Source organism: Solea solea, chromosome 18, assembly GCF_958295425.1.
Source record: "Solea solea chromosome 18, fSolSol10.1, whole genome shotgun sequence".
NCBI lineage: Eukaryota > Metazoa > Chordata > Actinopteri > Pleuronectiformes > Soleidae > Solea > Solea solea.
The window spans coordinates 5,641,887-5,661,170 of record NC_081151.1 but is presented as its reverse complement, the minus strand read 5'-3'; the positions used below and the strand labels follow the sequence as shown (position 1 = coordinate 5,661,170).

At 41.2% G+C, this 19,284-nt stretch overlaps 4 protein-coding genes across 8 annotated transcripts in view; 1 reads left to right on the top strand and 3 right to left on the bottom strand.

The window, feature by feature from the left end:
* The window catches only part of eml5 (EMAP like 5), a 37,016-nt gene extending 30,177 nt beyond the window's left edge, over window positions 1-6,839 (bottom strand). For all 4 annotated transcript variants that reach the window (XR_009233793.1, XR_009233794.1, XM_058615865.1 and 1 more), the window contains exon 1: window positions 6,368-6,839. Coding sequence is in view for 2 of the 4 variants with exons in the window: in XM_058615865.1 (XP_058471848.1) it covers window positions 6,368-6,564 (197 nt within the window). In the remaining 2 variants the exon portion in view is untranslated. The remainder of the gene's footprint in view (window positions 1-6,367) is intronic.
* Window positions 6,840-7,648: 809 nt separating this feature from the next.
* ttc8 (tetratricopeptide repeat domain 8) lies at window positions 7,649-11,851 on the top strand. Of its 2 annotated transcripts, XM_058616063.1 has the most exons (15): window positions 7,649-7,842; window positions 8,107-8,130; window positions 8,411-8,531; window positions 8,605-8,668; window positions 8,796-8,955; window positions 9,117-9,206; window positions 9,284-9,328; window positions 9,409-9,494; window positions 9,580-9,667; window positions 9,765-9,875; window positions 9,962-10,101; window positions 10,332-10,506; window positions 10,906-11,028; window positions 11,174-11,257; window positions 11,365-11,851. In XM_058616063.1, exons 1-15 carry the CDS (start codon window positions 7,729-7,731, stop codon window positions 11,479-11,481), a joined length of 1,542 nt encoding a protein of 513 aa, XP_058472046.1. In that variant the 5' UTR covers window positions 7,649-7,728; the 3' UTR covers window positions 11,482-11,851. The 2 variants fall into 2 exon arrangements, with proteins under 2 accessions (XP_058472046.1, XP_058472047.1); XM_058616064.1 differs by lacking the exon at window positions 8,107-8,130.
* Window positions 11,553-14,982, bottom strand: LOC131445164 (C-type lectin domain family 4 member M-like). Its single transcript, XM_058616067.1, has 7 exons — window positions 14,949-14,982; window positions 13,796-13,975; window positions 13,520-13,636; window positions 12,722-12,970; window positions 12,470-12,633; window positions 12,208-12,344; window positions 11,553-12,050 (listed from the first exon to the last, which is right to left on the bottom strand). The coding sequence occupies exons 2-7, from the start codon at window positions 13,902-13,904 to the stop codon at window positions 11,897-11,899; spliced, it is 930 nt and encodes a 309-aa protein (XP_058472050.1). The 5' UTR covers window positions 13,905-13,975; window positions 14,949-14,982; the 3' UTR covers window positions 11,553-11,896.
* Window positions 14,509-18,647, bottom strand: LOC131445163 (C-type lectin domain family 4 member M-like). The gene is made up of 7 exons (XM_058616066.1): window positions 18,327-18,647; window positions 16,726-16,907; window positions 16,450-16,566; window positions 15,675-15,923; window positions 15,423-15,586; window positions 15,161-15,297; window positions 14,509-15,003 (listed from the first exon to the last, which is right to left on the bottom strand). Exons 2-7 carry the CDS (start codon window positions 16,832-16,834, stop codon window positions 14,850-14,852), a joined length of 930 nt encoding a protein of 309 aa, XP_058472049.1. The 5' UTR covers window positions 16,835-16,907; window positions 18,327-18,647; the 3' UTR covers window positions 14,509-14,849.
* Between the last annotated feature and the right edge of the window lie 637 nt (window positions 18,648-19,284).

Below are 19,284 nucleotides of genomic sequence, written 5' to 3'. Positions count from 1 at the left end.
AATTTCCAAAGTTACTTTAATAAGCCCTAAGATTGGTATCATCTAATTGAAAGTAAAATAGGGACAAGCACCTCCACATTTGTGCATACCTGTCTGAGTTTATTGTTAAAATCCCGCTGAATCATGCCACTGCACTAAGTAACTGTAGTGAACTCTGGAGGATCTTAATTGGGTCGGACAGATCAGCTCTTTGGGGACCAAGCTGCCTTTCACAAAACTGCCTGGTACGAGTGACTCACAGTGATGATGGAGGCCTAAGACCTCAGCCTCAACACTGACACTCAAATGTGAGTAAAGGTAGGACGCCAAATGAAGCCGATTTCACTGTCGTCAACAATCAAAGTTAATGATGTGATGGGGCTTTTTCTATTATCTCATTTTCTAAGTGGCGCTTTCCTCCCGGATAAAAAAAGCTATTAGCTTGTGGACTGGAAAAAAAAAACCCAACAAAAAATAGTCAGTCAGTCAGTCAGTCATCATCTACCGCTTTATCCTCTGCCAGAGGGTCGCGGGGGGTGCTGTGCCAATCTCAGCTACATCGGGCGATAGGCGGGGTACACCCTGGACAGTTCGCCAGTCCATCGCAGGGCCACATACAGAGACAGACAAACAACCATTCACTCTCACACTCACTCCTATGGTCAATTTAGATTGTCCAATTTACCTATCCCCACATTGCATGTTTTTGGACTGTGGGAGGAAGCCGGAGTACCCGGAGAGAACCCACGCACACACGGGGAGAACATGCAAACTCCATGCAGAAAGGCCCTTGTTCCAACCGGGGCTCGAACCCGGGTCTTCTCGCTGCAAGGCGAGAGTGCTAACCACTACACCACCGTGTGGCACAAAAAATAGTTGTAATCATAAATGACTGAGTGCAAGAGCAACTCATTATTAACTGAGACCACAGCTGGGGGGGAAATACCTCATGAAAGACCACGACTTTGCATTAGGAAGATGGAAACAGAGTCATATCTATCACCTCTTGTTGTTGTTGTCAGCAGTAATAGCCTGAAGACATTTCCCACACACTCAACTAATAATGAGTGTTGCACGTGCACAGCTTAAATTCATCAAATAGACTCTAATATTAAAAACAATCTTCATACATTTTGAGCTCTGCATTATTTCTTGAGAAATGTGTGACAGAAATATTCCTGTTTCAATCTCCTCACTGAGAAAAATGTATCGTTTCTTCTTTGGTCCTTTCCCACTGTCCCACTAAGTTTCAAGAAAATCGTTTCTGTAATTCGTTTCTGTAATCGTTTCTAATTACATTCTGTAATGTAATTGAAAAAACAATACAGAGAATAGTAAAAACACATAAAAGCGAAACAAAGAAACAAACAAAAACAATGGAAGTCCAGCTCAACCTGCGCTAAATGCCATGGAGTAAATAGTAGGTTTTTAAAGACGATTTAAAATGCTCAACAGTCTCCGACGCTCTGTCACCTCTTTAGCTTTGATTTTGGGACTTCTAAAAGTAGACCTAAGTGCTCTGACTGGATGTCAGCCCATTTAATGATTTAAAAACAAATATGAGAATTTTAAAATCACCTAAAATTAATTGGCAGCCAGTGGAGTGAGGCTAATATTGACGGGTATTATGTGCTCATGTATGCTCCAAAACAAAACCTCCTCGGCACAGGCAAAAAAAAAAAGCACAAAACAAAGTGTTTGTGCCTTTGACTTTAGCCAGCACATGAACACGGACAGACAGTTCACACCATTAGCTCATACAGTTCACCGAGCATAGCATAGAGTCTCTTGCTTGCAAACCCTGACACGTTTTTGGAACAGTACGAACCTTTGCAGTGGAGCTAAATTCAAGGAGCTGAATGAAAACGTGGACAAGAAAGAGAGAGAGACAGACACCGGACACAAAAGTGTATTCACTGCATCTTTCAAAGCCACTGAACAAGAGCTGCATTTATAATCCATAACTCTGGCTGCGGCCGGTCATAAAGTGAACAAGATATTGTAACATGAGACAGCCTTTTATTCCTGTGTCCATAAAACCCTCGCATTGACTCTCACTCCATTATCACAACAAGGAACACGATTCTGCCAAGATTCTGCTGCTGACAAAAATAAAAAAAAACAATAAACGTTTCCAGCTTGCGTGTTGTTTCATTGTGTGTGTTTGAGGATGTATCGGTTTCCCATGTGCGTGTCAGCATGACTGAATAACTGGAGATAAATAGGCTTTGTAGGTTTGTCGTTTTTTCATTAACCCTTTAACACCTAAGCATCAAAATGTCTGTCTGGACTTTTAGACTTATTTTAACCATAAAAGGGCCAGAAAATGTACTGTGAGTAAGTGCTTTTGCCCATTGTTCCAGAATAATTTTCAATATCTGGCAGTTATTTACAATTTACTGCATGTTAAGGTAGGGCATTAACAATTTAAAATATTTATAAATTTTGAAAAAACACTGTAGTTATACACAAACACCAGATTTATACAACATATTTTGGTTGAGTTTTTGTCTTAATGTCCAAAAACAGGCCAAAAAATGGAAACCTGTGTACAGGCATTTTTTCCAACTCTATCCTCTCTGGTGACAAAAACACTGATACACCGGCTTCCTGCAACAGCGCGTGTGGAAATTACCGTATTAACCACACGTTGACTTTGAAGTGCAACTTCTCAGCTTTTCAGAAATCGCTGGAATTTTCCTGATGGCACAAACCGCCTTGTAATTGCAGTTGAGTAAAAGGGTTAAGCAGTAGACTTGGACTTTTACACTGAAATGATCACAAATACAATTTTTGCAATGTTCTACTTTACTTACATGTATCATAGTAAACATTCTGCTATTGCCCAGTGCCATGTAATGCCTCAGAAAGCATCACAAAGGCGGCACTAATTTACATCCTGTCATTAATTGGTGTCAAATTGAAATCTTAATGTGAAACAATCCAAAAATGTGATGGTTTTTCTCACGTAGTTCAACCTTACTGAGAAGCTATTCCTCCATCTGCCTACATTGGCTCCGCCACATCAGACCGGGAGACCATTTGAAAAGAAGAAAACCAAGAGCAAGAAACAAGGCCAGAAATTAACATGCAAAGAAAAATGCCAATTTTCTGTCCAAGACACAGCGGCCACCAAAACAGACTAGAACAGAAAAACAGGAGCAAAAGAGAGGAAAAGAGACGAGGAGGGATTTGAATTGTCGTGTCATTATCTCAGATGCAGCATTGATTCCACGTGAACAGTCACTAGTTATCCCGAGGAATGTTCCTGATGGTGATATAGCAGCCTCAGATCTACAGAAGTGATTATGAGGGGTTATTACTTCAAAATGAATACAATGGCTATGACTATGATGTAAAGAGCGCAGTAGATCGTCAAGCAGGGCTGAATAGATAATCGTTCCCAAAGCAAAATCACAATCACAAAAAGGCAATTACCAAATTGCGAAGATTGCAATTTAATTGTGCGGTTTTCCCCCATCTTGTTTCAGATCTTTTCAGAACTGACGCGCGACTTAAAGAGTTACATCGCAAATCAAATTGCCATGTCAGAAAAACTGCAAGTAGATATTTTATCCAAATCACTCAGTCCTTTCTTTTCAGTTACCGTAAATATATTCAAACCACAACACAGAGTCTTTTTGTGTGTGGCTGCAGGAAAACCACATGGAGACAAAAGACCTAATGGACACACAGCTAATGAAATTCTTTACCCATTTAGTACTTGTGCATATTCAATCATTTTGCAAGCGCATGTCTAATTCAGAGCTCAGTCAGCGAAACACCAGGCACTTCACCCACAGGGCAGCGAAGGGTTAGCATCTCTATTGTCCAATTAATAATGAAGCAGGAGCCCAGCTGACTACCGACACAGAATATAATGCTATCCATCTCCAGGCCAACCTACACATGACATGTCAACACAAGTGACAGAATGTTGGACACAGGCCGCTGTTGTGTGGCATGCAGGTTAATGTGTGATGCAACACTAGAGAAACTATTTTCTGTATTTTACCTAAGAACCGGTGTCTGGCTGTGAAGGCATGAGTTGACTTTTACTCATCCTGATGATTATTTCAAGGACAGCTGTGTTCAAGGGCATTTTATCCGCTGTGCATGCTGCTGCTTTGGAGACGCTTTAAAATATCCTGGAACATGTTTAAAAATGATAAAAACAAGATGATTCTCAAGCCACTCTTCATTTACTCATTATATATTATGCATCAGTGTTTGTTTGTTTGTTGATAGTGTGATACTGTCACACTGAGGTATGATGGACAGATCTAATCTATGTGAAGTTATCACCTCGTGCTCGGGAAAATAGAGCAGCATTTAACTTGCTGTAGGCACTGATTCGATCTCTAATATAAACTAGAATGATGTGAGGTGAGGCAGCGGGATAATGTTTGACAGGCAGAGAGAGGGAGCTTCAGAATGGAGAGCTGGTTCAATGCCTCTGCCCTGTGTGAGTGTCCTTGATGAGGGTCAGAGCTAAGTGTGGAGATGTTGAAGCTTCTTCTTCACGATGAAGGTTGAAATCAGACACAGTTGATGCCCTTATTATTTCTTTACGCGTATACAAGAGGAAATCGACCCAGGCACGGAGGTGCACAGTACTTACATAGCTCTCATGCAGGGCTGCACTACACATCGGAAATGTATCTCCATCGCAGTATCATGTAAAATATACATATTGCAAAGTCTGTCTGAACTGTGATGAATGTTCCTTTTGCTAGTTTGCTGGTCAATAACTTGCCAAAATAAACAAAAAGGTTTAGGCATATTGCATTTTTCTGAGTATCATGAAGCTCTACACTTGGCTATGAGATAAAGAAGGAAGGAAAGAATACACTGACATGTGTATGTCTTCCTGGTTTGAACACATCACTTTAGAGCATGTCAACAATGATGGATATATCAACACCTGAACACACAGTTAATCGGTCCATGTCTTTATGGGGCCCTGAGCTGAATTTGATTTGATCTTCCTTACCACCACCACTCCTACCAACACTTGACTAATGTCAGTGTTTGATCTTTAACACACTGCATGAAGCTGTTGTAATATTGAATTTTTATGAGAACTTCATTGACATACAGTAGTGCATTATTTAACAAAAAACTCTCTTGTGATAGTACGTTCTTTGGGGCCCATTTGAGCCCCAAGCAGCTGCTTGGTTTACTTTAGAGCTGAAACAATTAATCAATTAATTAATTAATTATTAATCGATTACTAAATAAATCGACAACTGTTTTGATAGTCGATTAATCGGTTCAAAGCTTTTTTCATGATTAAACCCAGATTTCCGATTGTTTAAGCTTCTTAAATGTGAGTATTTTCTTCTTCTCTTCGCTCTGGACAACAAAGAAATCATTAGAAGTTAATCATTTTGGTTTGTGGACAAAACAAGACATTTGAGAACGTCATCATTTTCCGGTTTGACGAACACCAAGCAACATTTTTAAGGTTTTCCGATATTTTATGGACCAAACGATTAATCGAAAAAATAATTGATAGATTAATTAATTATGAAAATAATCGTAAGTTGCAGCTCTAGTTTACTTACGTGTGGAAATAGGCATATATATATATGTATATATATATATATACATACACATGTACTCACTGCACTGTCCCCTCTGCAAAATAATAAAATGCTGCTGTGTGTAGGTGTGGGATTATATATACTGTATGTATCATATTACATGACACAAGATGACACCAACACCTAGTGACAACAGTACAGGGTCATTATACTGCTGCTGCTGTGGCCAGCCTGGTGCTGTCCAAGGTGCTGAAATATAATTATGTGTGTGTGTGTGTGTGTGTGTGTGTGTGTGTTTGTATACCCATTTCTGTATCTCCTTGGGACCGTTTCTGGTATAAACACTGACCTTGTCAGAAACATCAGTCCTCCTGGGGACCAAAAGCCAAGTCTGGCGCTAATGAGGCAGAACCTCATATCTGAGGCAGAATCTGTGGCGCTGGTTTAAGTCAAAGAGTTAAAGGTCAAACGTTAATTTGTGGTTAGGTTAAGGTTAGGCAGGGTTCGGGTCCTCACAGGAATAGCTGATAGCTGTTTGAATGTACATGTATATCATTGTGAGGACCAAGCAACTTCTCGGTGGCGAGGACATTTTGGCAAAATGAGAACATTTTTCATGGTCCTCGTTCTGTGTCACACCTTAAAGGGCTGTTGGGTAAAAAAAAACCTAGTTTTAAGGTAAGGGTTAGAGTCCGGCTTATGTCAAGATTAGGTTAAAGGCAAAGCATTTAGTTGTGATGGTTTAAAGTTAGGGTAAGGGCTCTGGGAATGCATTTTGTCAAGAAGTGTCCTCACTGAAATAGCTGTCCAAGAATGTGTGTGTTTGTGTGTGATTGAAATACCTGATTATGTCATCGTTGTGTCCCAGGTAAAATTTCTGCTTGTGCTCGCGGGTATTGTACACAACTCCCACACCGGCCACAAAATAGACTATTTCCTTGGCGGCGGTGTAGTACAGGTTGTTGCGGCACTGGTGTCCCCGGTATCCGTATACCCACTCCAGTCTCAGGTGGCAGTTGGGAGCAGTTCTGTCAGCCATGTCTCTCTGTCGTTTTCACGTACGAAGGCTCTCTGATACAGTGTCATTCACCAAAAAAAAGAGTATTTATTAAAAGCCACTGTGTCCCATTACTTCCGCTGGATTTCCGCCGAAAATAGTCATTTTCTAACGAGGCCGTGTGAATTAATAGTGAGATAACATAAACCACCGCTGTCTCTGTTTCAGACGCAGCTTTCTAATATGTTAAATTCATTGTGGAAAGCTTCTTGCACTTCTTTAGTCCACGGTTCGCGGTCCGTCTCCTCTTCCACCAGGTCAAGGCTTCTGTCAAATCCTACAAAGATGGAGCAGCACTGTTATTCCCCCACCATAGCTCCGCCCACAGTTATGACGTATACGCCTATCGCCCAATCAGAGCCTTCGACGGAGGCAAGGAGGAAAAACATTTGTAGGAGAGGACAAGTCAGTCACGGTCAGCCCATGAACCAGCACAGTTAAACAAGGATGATTCAAATTGAAGTGAATTTTAACATTTTACATTTAATTAACCCACTTCCTTTGAAAATAGGCATTCTGTAATACTGCCACAATGGACAATATACACATTATATATATTCAAATTCTTCTGGATTTATGTGCAAAATATGGGATTAACATTTAGGTAGTTTTATTGACATAGATTTAATGTACTACCCATTAGTATGTAAAATGTTTTTTGAAGCCTTTCATATGTACTGTATCTTACTCCAGGTGTTTCTACAGCAGCATCCTTTTGGTATGTGATGGCCTCTATAGTTCCCTGAAGCACATGAGAAAGGGAGGGGTTGGCAAAATTATTTTCCAATCTAACTTCACACCTTATAACACACCGCTATGGAATAACAGTTATATACTTCACAAACCACACTAACATATTTACATGCTTTTGTAATGAGATCCACCTCTATATATCAAGATTAATGAAATCAAAAGGTGTCAAAGACCTATATTATGCCTAACTAAAGAATTTTTCTGTTGTAGTGTTGTTTTGTGATGTCCTTAGTCCAAAACATAGTTTTCGTAACAGGATATTACGTCACTCAAGGAACCGCCCCCACTCCGCTGTTGCCGAGCGACAGAGGAAGCGTCGCCGTCAGCCTCCCCTCAGCTTTACCAGACCCTTCGCTAAACCTTTCTGTTCTGTTTCTTTACGATCCCAAAGTCATGGAGGTGTCGATGGACCCTTTGTTTTTGGCGTGGAGCTACTTCAGGAGACGGAAACTCCAACAGTGCTCAGACATTTGCTCCAAAATATTACACGACAACCCATACGACCAGGTACCGTGGTAGCCTAGCATGCTAGCGATTAGGGGAAAGCCTGCTAACCTGCTTACACACATAGGCACGGTCCTAACTAACCCTTGCTTTTCATCATTATTTCACTTGAAATCATTATTTCATTTAATTGTAGCTTACGTCATCATTTGTTTTGCAGTACACTGCACGTTTTATCCTTGGTTTTCTTCTGTTAATTCACATCTGTCCTCTACTTTCTTCTTTTTTCCCCCTCTGATTTTCTGTCTGACTGCATGCTTTCTTCAGGACTCCTCCTTATGTGTCTCAGAGGTAACTTGACTGTTTCTCGCTGTCATCTGTTTACATTCCCTATTCAGGCCAGGTTATTAAGAGAGGGGGGTTTATTTAAATAAAAATAATAGGAGTTCAGAGTGAGGTCACCCAATCTGCTGCCTTCACCACCTGTTGCAGGTCCTTCCTGTTCTCTGCTGTGCAGCTGTTAAAGTTCATGTTTGTGATGTGAATAGTTATGTAGGTCCCAACTGTAACACAGTAGCTGTAAGAAGTGATATCCTATATACATGATGAATGTTGTGTGTGTCATTTAAAGGCTGTATGGAGCTTGAAAACCCGTGCCCTGACAGAGATGGTATACATAGATGAAATTGAGGTCGATCAGGAGGGCATTGCTGAGATGATGCTGGATGAGAGCTCCATTGCTCAAGTAGCGCGTAAGTTGAGTCTCATTTTCAAACATTAACACCCAATGTTTAAATTGATGAGACCTCCTTCACTTTCTTCAAGGCCCTGGAACATCGCTGAGGCTCCCTGGAACAAGTCAGGGTGGGGGACCCACACCAGCTGTCAGGTAAAGCTGGGCTAATACCAAATTAAAAGTCCCTAAATCTAATTCTAAAAGCATTCTCAAGACCTTTGCTCATGTAAATATCACTAATGTGTGTGTGTGTGTATGTGTGTTTAATGAAATAATCAAGGCCTATGACACAGTCAGGGCGTCCCATCACAGGATTTGTGAGACCCAGCACACAGTCGGGACGTCCTGGGACGATGGAACAGGCCATCAAAACTCCCCGCACATCAAGCACTGCCCGGCCTGTCACTAGTGCTTCTGGTAGATTCATCCGTCTGGGAACGGTGAGTCAGCATGCACACGGTTTCCCACTGATTAAAATAGAAAACAACTGGTTTGTGATTTGTGTTCAGAAAATGTCTTTGTGACATATATAATGAATTGTGTTGCACTATGTACTTGCTTAAAAATCAGTTAACATGATGTTTCCTTACTGTCTCTTCAGGCTTCAATGCTAACAAATCCAGATGGACCATTTATTAATTTGTCAAGAATAAATCTTGCCAAATATTCCCAAAAGCCAAACTTGTCCAGGGTAAGACTCTTGACTGTGACCTGCAAAAATGACTGCTTCCCCCCCCATGTCAAGTAACTATAATTTCCCTTTCTCAGGCACTGTTTGAGTACATCTTCCATCATGAAAATGATGTGAAAAATGTAAGTTGTGCATAAATTCACCTCATAAAGTGAATTGGTTGTCATTGTCATATAACAAGGACTTAATATTTCTTCACCAGGCTCTGGATTTAGCTGCTCAAGCTACTGAACATGCTCAGTTCAAAGACTGGTGGTGGAAAGTTCAGCTGGGGAAATGTTACTATAGGCAAGTAAACATCATTCCTTTCATTTGTTTAAAAAAATGTAATTTGGACGATCTCTGTATTATGTGATACCTGTGCTCTTTCCAGGCTGAGTTTATATCGAGAAGCAGAAAAACAGTTTCGATCAGCTCTCAACCACCAAGAGGTGGTTGATACATACCTCTACCTGGCAAAGGTAGTGATGGAGATAACGGCACTATGTTGCATTATCAACTCGCCAAAAGTCTGCTGATAAATGAAAAGGAAATCAATGCCTTTGTGTTTCCCCTCAGGTTTACCAGCGCCTGGATCAACCAATAACAGCACTCAACCTTTTCAAGCAAGGCCTGGACCACTTTCCTGGTGAAGTCACCCTTCTAACAGGAATCGCGCGGATTCACGAGGTTCAATTTTTCACCACTCCACTCTTAAGATGCAACAGTTATTAAGAGACGTAGAAAAACCACATTCACTGTCAGTATTCTCACAGGAAATGAACAACATTTCATCAGCCACGGAGTACTACAAAGATGTCCTGAAGCAGGACAACACTCACGTGGAGGCTATAGCCTGCATTGGCAGCAATCACTTCTATACTGATCAGCCAGAGATTGCACTGCGGTTCTACAGGTCTGTCTTTTGTGTATTATTGCAGTTTGGTACAATGAAAAACAAAGGCAAGGTGTAATTTAATTTTAAAAAAATAATGTGTTTGTCATGAAATGTGACTGAGAATGCTGTTAAGTTGTGTAGAAAGTAATGTTTGCGACCAAAGGCTTGTGTATATGAGGCGTTGTGGCAGTATAGATAATGAGGCGCTATATCCCATCTGTGATTCAGTATGCTTCCCTCTCTGTTAGGCGGCTGCTCCAGATGGGCGTGTATAACTGCCAGCTGTACAACAACCTGGGCCTGTGCTGCTTCTATGCCCAGCAGTACGACATGACTCTGTCCTCGTTTGAGAGGGCTCTGGCCCTGGTGGACAATGACGAAGAGCAGGCCGATGTTTGGTACAACATAGGACACGTGGCTGTGGTGAGTTAACAGGACCCCGAAAATATCCCCAAGATGACTGATGATTGTTTGTTCAACTTCTGTATGTGTAGTAAAAATATTAAAGTAGAAGCTGGTACTGAGGAGCCACACGGTTGGTGTAGTGGTTAGCACTCTTGCCTTTGCAGCAAGAAGACCGCGGGTTCTCCGGCCTCCTCCCACAGTCCAAAAACATGCAATACGGGGATTAGGTAAATTGGACACTCTAAATTGACCAAAGGTGTGAGAGTGAATGGTTGTTTGTCCATGGTGTGACCCTGCCTATCGCCCTATGTCAGCTGAGATTGGCACAGCAACCCCCCTGTGACCCTCATGTAGAGGATAAAGTGGTAGAAGATTGATGGATGGAAGCTGGTACGTGTATGTGCTCTGTGTTTGCAGGGTGTAGGCGACTTGACACTTGCTTATCAGTGCTTTAAACTGGCTTTGGCTTTTAATAATGACCATGCTGAGGCCTACAACAACTTGGCTGTGCTGGAGCTGCGTAAAGGCCGTGTTGAACAGGTGAAGTCACTTCTTTTCTTTTTTTTCATACAGCTTTTATTTCTTGAGCAGGTTTTTTACATCTTGTCTATAAAATTAGGGTTAGTTAAGTAGGAAATAGACGTGTCAGTTGATAATGTAAAGGACTGTCCTCTCTTTGATCTAGTCTAAAGCCTTTCTTCAGACTGCTGCATCGCTGGCCCCTCACATGTATGAACCACACTTCAATCTTTCCATTCTTTCTGAAAAGGTAATTATTACTATTTATTCATAAGGTCCACATTGCACAGTAGTGGAAGAGGCAATAAACAATCCAATACATTTGCTAAAAGGGATATTTTTTTTGTCTGTGTCCAGATTGGAGACCTTCAGAGCAGCTACACCGCAGCTCAGAAATCCGAGGACGCGTTTCCTGAGCACGTCGACACTCAGCAGCTTCTGAAGCAACTCCGGCAGCACTTTGCAGCGCTGTGAGGGGGTGATTTCAGTGATGTTGCTGAAGTGACGAGTTAGTCAGACAAGTTAATTAGCAATCAGCAAATGGGCACCGTGTTGGTTTGTGCTTATTTATAAAATTGTACATATGAACAAAATTGCCAGTTTACAACAATTATACAACAATGATGCTTACAACTAAGCCTTTTACTGAAAGATTATATGTCCATATACATTATACAGACACATTATATGACTTTTTGTCTGATAAAGTGATAACACTGATGTAAATATCTGTAATGTAGCAAAATGTGTGTAGACAGGAAAGATTAAGATACTCTTATCGTCTTTTATCTGCCTTGCTATTTTGTGGACATAAGACTTGACAATAAAACAATTCTGTGTTTTAGTTGATTCTGTAAAGAACTTGACTACTGCTAAACCTAAACAAAAACTAACTTGCAGATCTTGGCTCCTTTTCACAAATCCATCTCAGGTGATAAGTGCATGGCATATCATTCCAGGACAAAAAGGGGTTCTCGCTGTTATATAACGCTCCACAGTCCTCCAAGCCACGCCAATTATTGGGCTCCCAAAGTCTCCAGAACCTGAAACACATAATATGTTACTTTGTTGAGCCATAATGGAAGCTCTAACACTTTTACCCATTATTTATTCATTGTAGTGGATCAGTGAATATGTAAATGTGCTATTGCAACCATTTACAACACTGACAGTTACAATTTATGAATGTGTAACTGTTACCCCTCAGTCAGTCTTTGTCCATTCACCCATTTCCAATCCCCTTCCACATCTTCATCACTCAGTCCAATCCAGAAGCCATTATCGTTTATGTTTGAGGTGGTGATATCGTGGGGCTTTGTCAAGTCAACCAGTGCTCGCTGACAACACAGAAATATAAACACAACGCACAAACATTTTCATTGTATGTTTTACTGCTCAAACACAGAAATGCTGTTTTCATCCAGAAAGTATGAGTATTCGGGTCAAATGGATGGAGTCTTACATTTTTCTCAGAGTTGTCGATCACAGCCAAGTCGCCTCCGTACCTCTTACAGAACTGTCTCGCATCACTCCATGTTCTACTTGACATACTGTCAGACGCAGAGATGAAGTAACACGCCGAGCCTGTGTAAAACCATCCGGGGAGACAGTGTCTGCAACCCTCCTCTGAAAAATGGCAACATGATGTGTTATTTGGGTTATGATGACAATGGTGTATTTAATACGCTGATAACACGAACAAGTATCACCTCACCCATCATCAGTAAGTTGGATTTCAACGCGACAATTTCTGTCTGAATCTTGTCGCACTGTTTCTCATAGTCTTTGGATCTCCTCATCTGATGTACAAGCTGCCACTTGGTGTCCAGCTGCTCTCTGATTTCTCTCTCCAGTTGCTTCCTGACTTCATCCCTGTTCTGGATCACAATGTCGTATTGTGCCTGTAGTTTGGCCAGCTCACTGCTGATGTCTGCTATTGTTCTCTGCCCAGCAAGTCTGCTGTCTGTAAGTTGTGAAGACATAGTAGCACTATGTTATTTAAACCCTGCTGGTCAAGAAGGTCAAAAGTGATCAAATACTAGGTCCACATCTATGTACAGAACCTAATATTACATTAAATATTGGGGCTGGGAAAAAATGCTGGATTGGATTGTCTCACAATACCTGGGCGCTGATTTGATTTGTATTGCGATTCGGATTTATTGCAATTCTACAAGTATTGTAATTTCGAGAGGTGTCGGGCTCTTTTCCCCTCTGGAATTACCCCTGGTATGGGGCGCCGAGCGGAAGTGAGCATACTTAATGCTCCCCGTCTTGGAGCCTGTACATTGGGTTTCACCTTGGTGGATTCAAGTGGGGGTATGGGTCCTAACTGTCATTTGTGCCTATGGCTGAACAACACCCAAACTGGGTACTCTGAACAGCTGTTTTTGGAGTCCCTGGAGCTAGAAAGTGCTCCTGCTGGGGGATGTCAATGCTCAAGTGGGCATTGAAAGTAAGACAACTCAACTCAACAAGATATCTCTTTGTAAATGACTCTACAGTGACTTACAATACACTCCCAGGCCAATATCAGTGGCTAGAAGAATGACAGCGAGCACTGCCAGGCTCACTGCAAGCACTTTGTAATGATTTAAACCGGATCCAGTCGTCACCATAGACATGGACACTGCACAAAGAAAAAGGTGGATCAATATCAGAGCAATATGAAGACAGTTGACAAATAACTACAGTAAAAATAAAGACACATGTATAGACAACACAGAAATAAGTAGAGCCATCCTATGTTAATACAGCATTGCCTCCCTCCATTGTATATCCACTATACCTTGTTGCTTCTCTTGGTTTAAGTGAAGAGCGTGCTCATCTGTGTCCTCTTCACTTATCAGTTTGTGAAATGAGCCACCGAAATCAGTTGACTTTTCTTTGTCCGCCATGATGACTGCAGGGAGGACAGCAGTCTGACGTGATTCTTCCCCCACGAGAGGTTATTTGTCAGGACATTGCCCTGTGTGTATGTGAGCGTGTCACATTGCAAACAGAAATACAAGTTCATTTGTTAAATATTTACAGGCAGTGCTAGTCATTTGAAATGTTGAAAAAGAATGACTCAGAAATCTAAGAGATGCGATTTTAGTTCCATTCAGTCAAATATCATTTATTTCAATCTATACATCGGTTGACCTCACATCATTTTGTTTAAAAAAACATTATTGTGAGGACATTTTAACTGGTCTGCAAAGTCTTGTGTTTCATTTGTTTTTGTATGTCAGCCTGTTTTTTTTTTACCTTGATTTCTGCTCATCCCTTTTTTGAATTTGTTTGCCTTTATTATTGGACCGTGTTCCCAGTATTCCCACTGTCACCTGTCCAAATGGGTCTATAATACAATCTTGTACATTTTGATTTTGTGTAATCTCTGCTCAGTTGCAGTATTGTCATTCAGTGGCTGTACAGTGTACATTTAGGCAATAACCAGTTTCTTGATGTTGCTGAAGTGACGAGTTAGTCAGACAAGTTAATTAGCAATCAGCAAATGGGCACCGTTTTGGTTTGTGTTTATTTATAAAATTGTACATATGAACAAAATTGCCAGTTTCTAAGTATACAACAATGATGCTTACAACTAAGCCTTTTACTGAAAGATTATATGTCCATATACATTATACAGACACATTATATGACATGCTGTCTGATAAAGTGATAACACTGATGTAAATATCTGTAATGTAGCAAAACGTGTGTAGATAGGAAAGATTAAGATACTCTTATCGTCTTTTATCTGCCTTGCTATTTTGTGGAATTAAGACTTGACAATAAAACAATTCTGTGTATTAGTTGATTCTGTAAAGAACTTGACTACTGCTAAACCTAAACAAAAACTAACTTGCAGATCTTGGTTCCTTTTCGCAAATCCATCTCAGGTGAGAAGAGCATGGCATATCATTCCAGGACAAAAAGGGGTTCCTGTTGTTATATACCGTTACACAGTCCTCCAAGTTACTCCAATTATTGGGCTCCCCATTATTCCAGAACCTGAAACACATAATATGTTAGTTTGTTGAGCCATAATGGAAGCTCTAACACTTTTACCCATTATTTATTCATTGTAGTGGATCAGTGAATATGTAAATGTGCTATTGCAACCATTTACAACACTGACAGTTACAATTTATGAATGTGTAGCTGTTACCCCTCAGTCAGTCTTTGTCCATTCACCCATTTCCAATCCCCTTCCACATCTTCATCACTCAGTCCAATCCAGAAGCCATTATCGTTTATGTTTGCCGTGGTGATATGGTGGGGCTTTGTCAAGTCAACCAGTGCTCGCTGACAACACAGAATTATAAACACAACACACAAACATTTTCATTGTATGTTTTACTGCTCAAACACAGAAATGCTGTTTTCATCCGGAAAGTATGAGTATTCGGGTCAAATGGATGGAGTCTTACATTTTTCTCAGAGTTGTCAATCACAGCCAAGTCGCCTCCGTACCTCTTGCAGAACTGTCTTGCATCACTCCATGTTCTACGTGACAAACCATCAGACGCAGAGATGAAGTAACACGCCGAGTCTATGTAAAACCATCCGGGGAGACAGTGTCTGCAACCCTCCTCTGAAAAATGGCAACATGATGTGTGATTTGGGTTATGATGACAATGGTGTATTTAATACGCTGATAACACAAACAAGTATCACCTCACCCATCATCAGTAAGTTGGATTTCAACGCGACAATTTCTGTTTGAATCTTGTCGCACTGTTTCTCATAGTCTTTGGATCTCCTCATCTGATGCACAAGCTGCCACTTGGTGTCCAGCTGCTCTCTGATTTCTCTCTCCAGTTGCTTCCTGACTTCATCCCTGTTCTGGATCACAATGTCGTATTGTGCCTGTAGTTTGGCCAGCTCACTGCTGATGTCTGCTATTGTTCTCTGCCCAGCAAGTCTGCTGTCTGTAAGTTGTGAAGACATAGTAGCACTATGTTACTTAAACCCTGCTGGTCAAGAAGGTCAAAAGTGATCAAAAACTAGGTCCACATCTATGTACAGAACCTAATATTACATTAAATATTGGGGCTGGGAAAAAATGCTGGATTGGATTGTCTCACAATACCTGGGCGCTGATTTGATTTGTACTGCAAGTCTGATTTATTGCAATTCTACAAGTATTGTAATTTCGAGAGGTGTCGGGCTCTTTTCCCCTCTGGAATTACCCCTGGTGTGGGGCACCGAGCGGAAGTGAGCTTAATGCTCCCCGTCTTGGAGCCCGTACATTGGGTTTCACATTGGTGGATTCGAGTGTCGTTTGTGCCTATGGCCGAACAACACCCAAACTGGGTACTCTGAACCGCTGTTTTTGGAGTCCCTGGAGCAAGAAAGTGCTACTGCTGGGGGATTTCAATGCTCAAGTGGGCAATGACAGTAAGACAACTCAACTCAACAAGATATCTCTTTGTAAATGACTCTACAGTGACTTACAATACGCTCCCAGGCCAATATTAGTGGCGAGAAGAATGACAGCGAGCACTGCCAGGCTCACTGCAAGCACTTTGTAATGATTTAAACCGGATCCAGTCGTCACCATAGACATGGACACTGCACAAAGAAAAAGGTGGATCAATATCGGAGCAATATGAAGACAGTTGACAAATAACTACAGTAAAAATAAAGACACATGTAAAGATAACACAGAAATAAGTAGAGACATGCTACGTTAATACAGCATTGCCTCCCTCCATTGTATATCCACTATACCTTGTTGCTTCTCTTGGTTTAAGTGAAGAGCGTGCTCATCTGTGTCCTCTTCACTTATCAGTTTGTGAAATGAGCCACCAAAATCAGTTGACTTTTCTTCGTCCGCCATTATGACTGTAGGGAGGACAGCAGTCTGACGTGATTCTTCCCCCCCCCGAGAGGTTATTTGTCAGGACCTTGCCCTGTGTGTATGTGAGTGTGTCACATTGCAAACAGAAATACAAGTTCATTTGTTAAATATTTACAGGCAGTGCTAGTCATTTGAAATGTTGAAAAAGAATGACTCTAAGCGAATCTAGGCGATTGGATTTTAGTTCCATTCAGTCAAATATCATTTATTTCGTTTGTATGTTAGTCTGTTATTTTTTTTACCTTGATTTTTTGCTCACCCCTTTTTTGAATTTGTTTGCCTTTATTATTGGACCGTGTTCCCAGTGTTCCCACGGTCACCTGTCCTAATGTGTCTATAATACAATCTTGTACATTTTAATTTTGTGTATTGTCATTCAGTGGCTGTACAGTGTACATTTCGGCAATAACCAGTTTCTTGTGAACTCTCATGCTTACAACAAATCCTAACAACAACAACTATCAGCAGGACAACATTCATCAGGCCCAGTCCCACTATAACTATAGTCGGTGTGGTGGAAATGCAGAGCCACCTCCCATTGTAAACCGACCTTGAAAAATGTTACCCTGAATTAAACAAGTAGCTCTCAAGAGTAATATCACAGTGACATCTTAGTGTAAAATGGGTTGCAGGAAAATGCATTAATATTACTATCGTAAAAACCAACACGAATTTAGCATCAACCAATATGACCAAATATAGAGGGTGAAAAAAGATGCTGAGAAATGTGATATTTTTCCCTCGTGTTGTGACTGTGACAGCACACTCTCCATTATGCTGGGAAAAGTAGTTTGTGGAGACCTGTTTGTCTCAATGATAAGGGACACGTGTGTGATTGAACTCTGGTCTAGATGCTTTGAGTGTCTGGATTACAGCTGTTAAATATGTTGAGGTGAGAGCAGTGTTGTGCTAGTTATTGAAAAATAGTAACTAATTACAGTTACTTTGGGAAAAAAATCACTCAGTAACTCAGTTACTTAGACCAAAAAATAATGCATTACTGAGAAAGTAGCTTTTTAGTTAATGTAAAACGTTTTTCCAATGCTCCCATTAAATAAAGGTTGATTGATGCAGTTCCCCTCTAGCCGTCATTTCAGTTCTGTACTGATGTTTTCCACTACATATCTGAGGGGGGAAAACACGTGCTTTGGAATAATAGCCTGATAGGGGCAGCCCGTGGCCAAGTGGAAAGGGAACTTGACTTGTAACCGGAAGGTCGCTGGTTCAAATCCCCACCCGGCCAAAAAAAAGGGCTGGGGTACCCCTGAGCAAGGTACCTAACTCCCAATGCTCCCCGGGCGCTACTCATTGCAGCAGCCCACTGCTCCTAATTCTAGGATGGGTCAAATGCAGAGAATATCAGTCAGTCTGAGACTGAGAGTAATTTCCCTAAGGGGATTAATAAAGTATCTAAAATTAAAAAATTAAAAAAATATTGCTAAAAGAGATCCAAATAAACAATTAAACATACCATGCTATTGTTTTATCAAGTTGTGCCTGGCTATGGGTCCGTCTCGCTGCTGCTTGGGTGGAGTGGGTGTGTGCTCGCTGCTGTGACTCTCGGTCTCGGATGCTGCGTTAGCTACCTTAGCTGCTAACTTTGTCGAAGCATGCCGCTTCTCCAGGTGCTTCAGCAGATTGCTGTTGCTTGTTGTTCGCCGTAGAAAGTATTTTTGAACCGGGACACAGTCTACAAGTTACCGAAATGTTGTTTTTCCCTCTGCTCTCCAGTTGAAAATAATGTGAATACCTCCACGAGGAGAAACTTATCTTCCCCTTCTTGCTCGCCATCATGCCGTGCCCTGTCCTCTTCATGGCGCGTGTTTGATTACGTGTGGGACGCTAGGGGGCGACAAGCGCTTTGTTTTTTCAATTCAATTAAACTTTATTGATCGCTAAAATGTTATGAGAACTGTGCTGTTGTAAAACCTCACCAAAAAGGAACGGCGTAACGCAGCGGTTGGTAACGGAAACGGAGTTACTGAATAAAAAAAAAAAACGCGTTACATTATTAGTTACCTAATGAAGAAACGGCGTTACGTAAAGCGTTGCTAATAACGCGTTACTACAAAACACTGGGCGGCACTGTAGATGCTGAACAGGTCACCAGCCTATCACAGAGCCAACAGAGTATCCAGTTATTTAACCAAACTTCAATTTGCATGAACTTAAACTGTGAGAGGAGGTCTCAAAAACCCTCTCTGTAGACCAGTGTAGCCGGTAGTCAAACTCACAATCTTCCTCTACCTGTACCACTGAGCTACTGTCGCCCCATGTCTGTCATTTCACTCAAATCTAAACATGGAATGAAGGACACAGTCTGGCTTAATTTAGCTCAGTTTAATGTCTTCTGTTATGGCAGCGCTATCCTTGATCTTTGTCATGTTTTTAACGATGCTTGTTTTTCTCCCTCTTCTTCTCTCCTGATC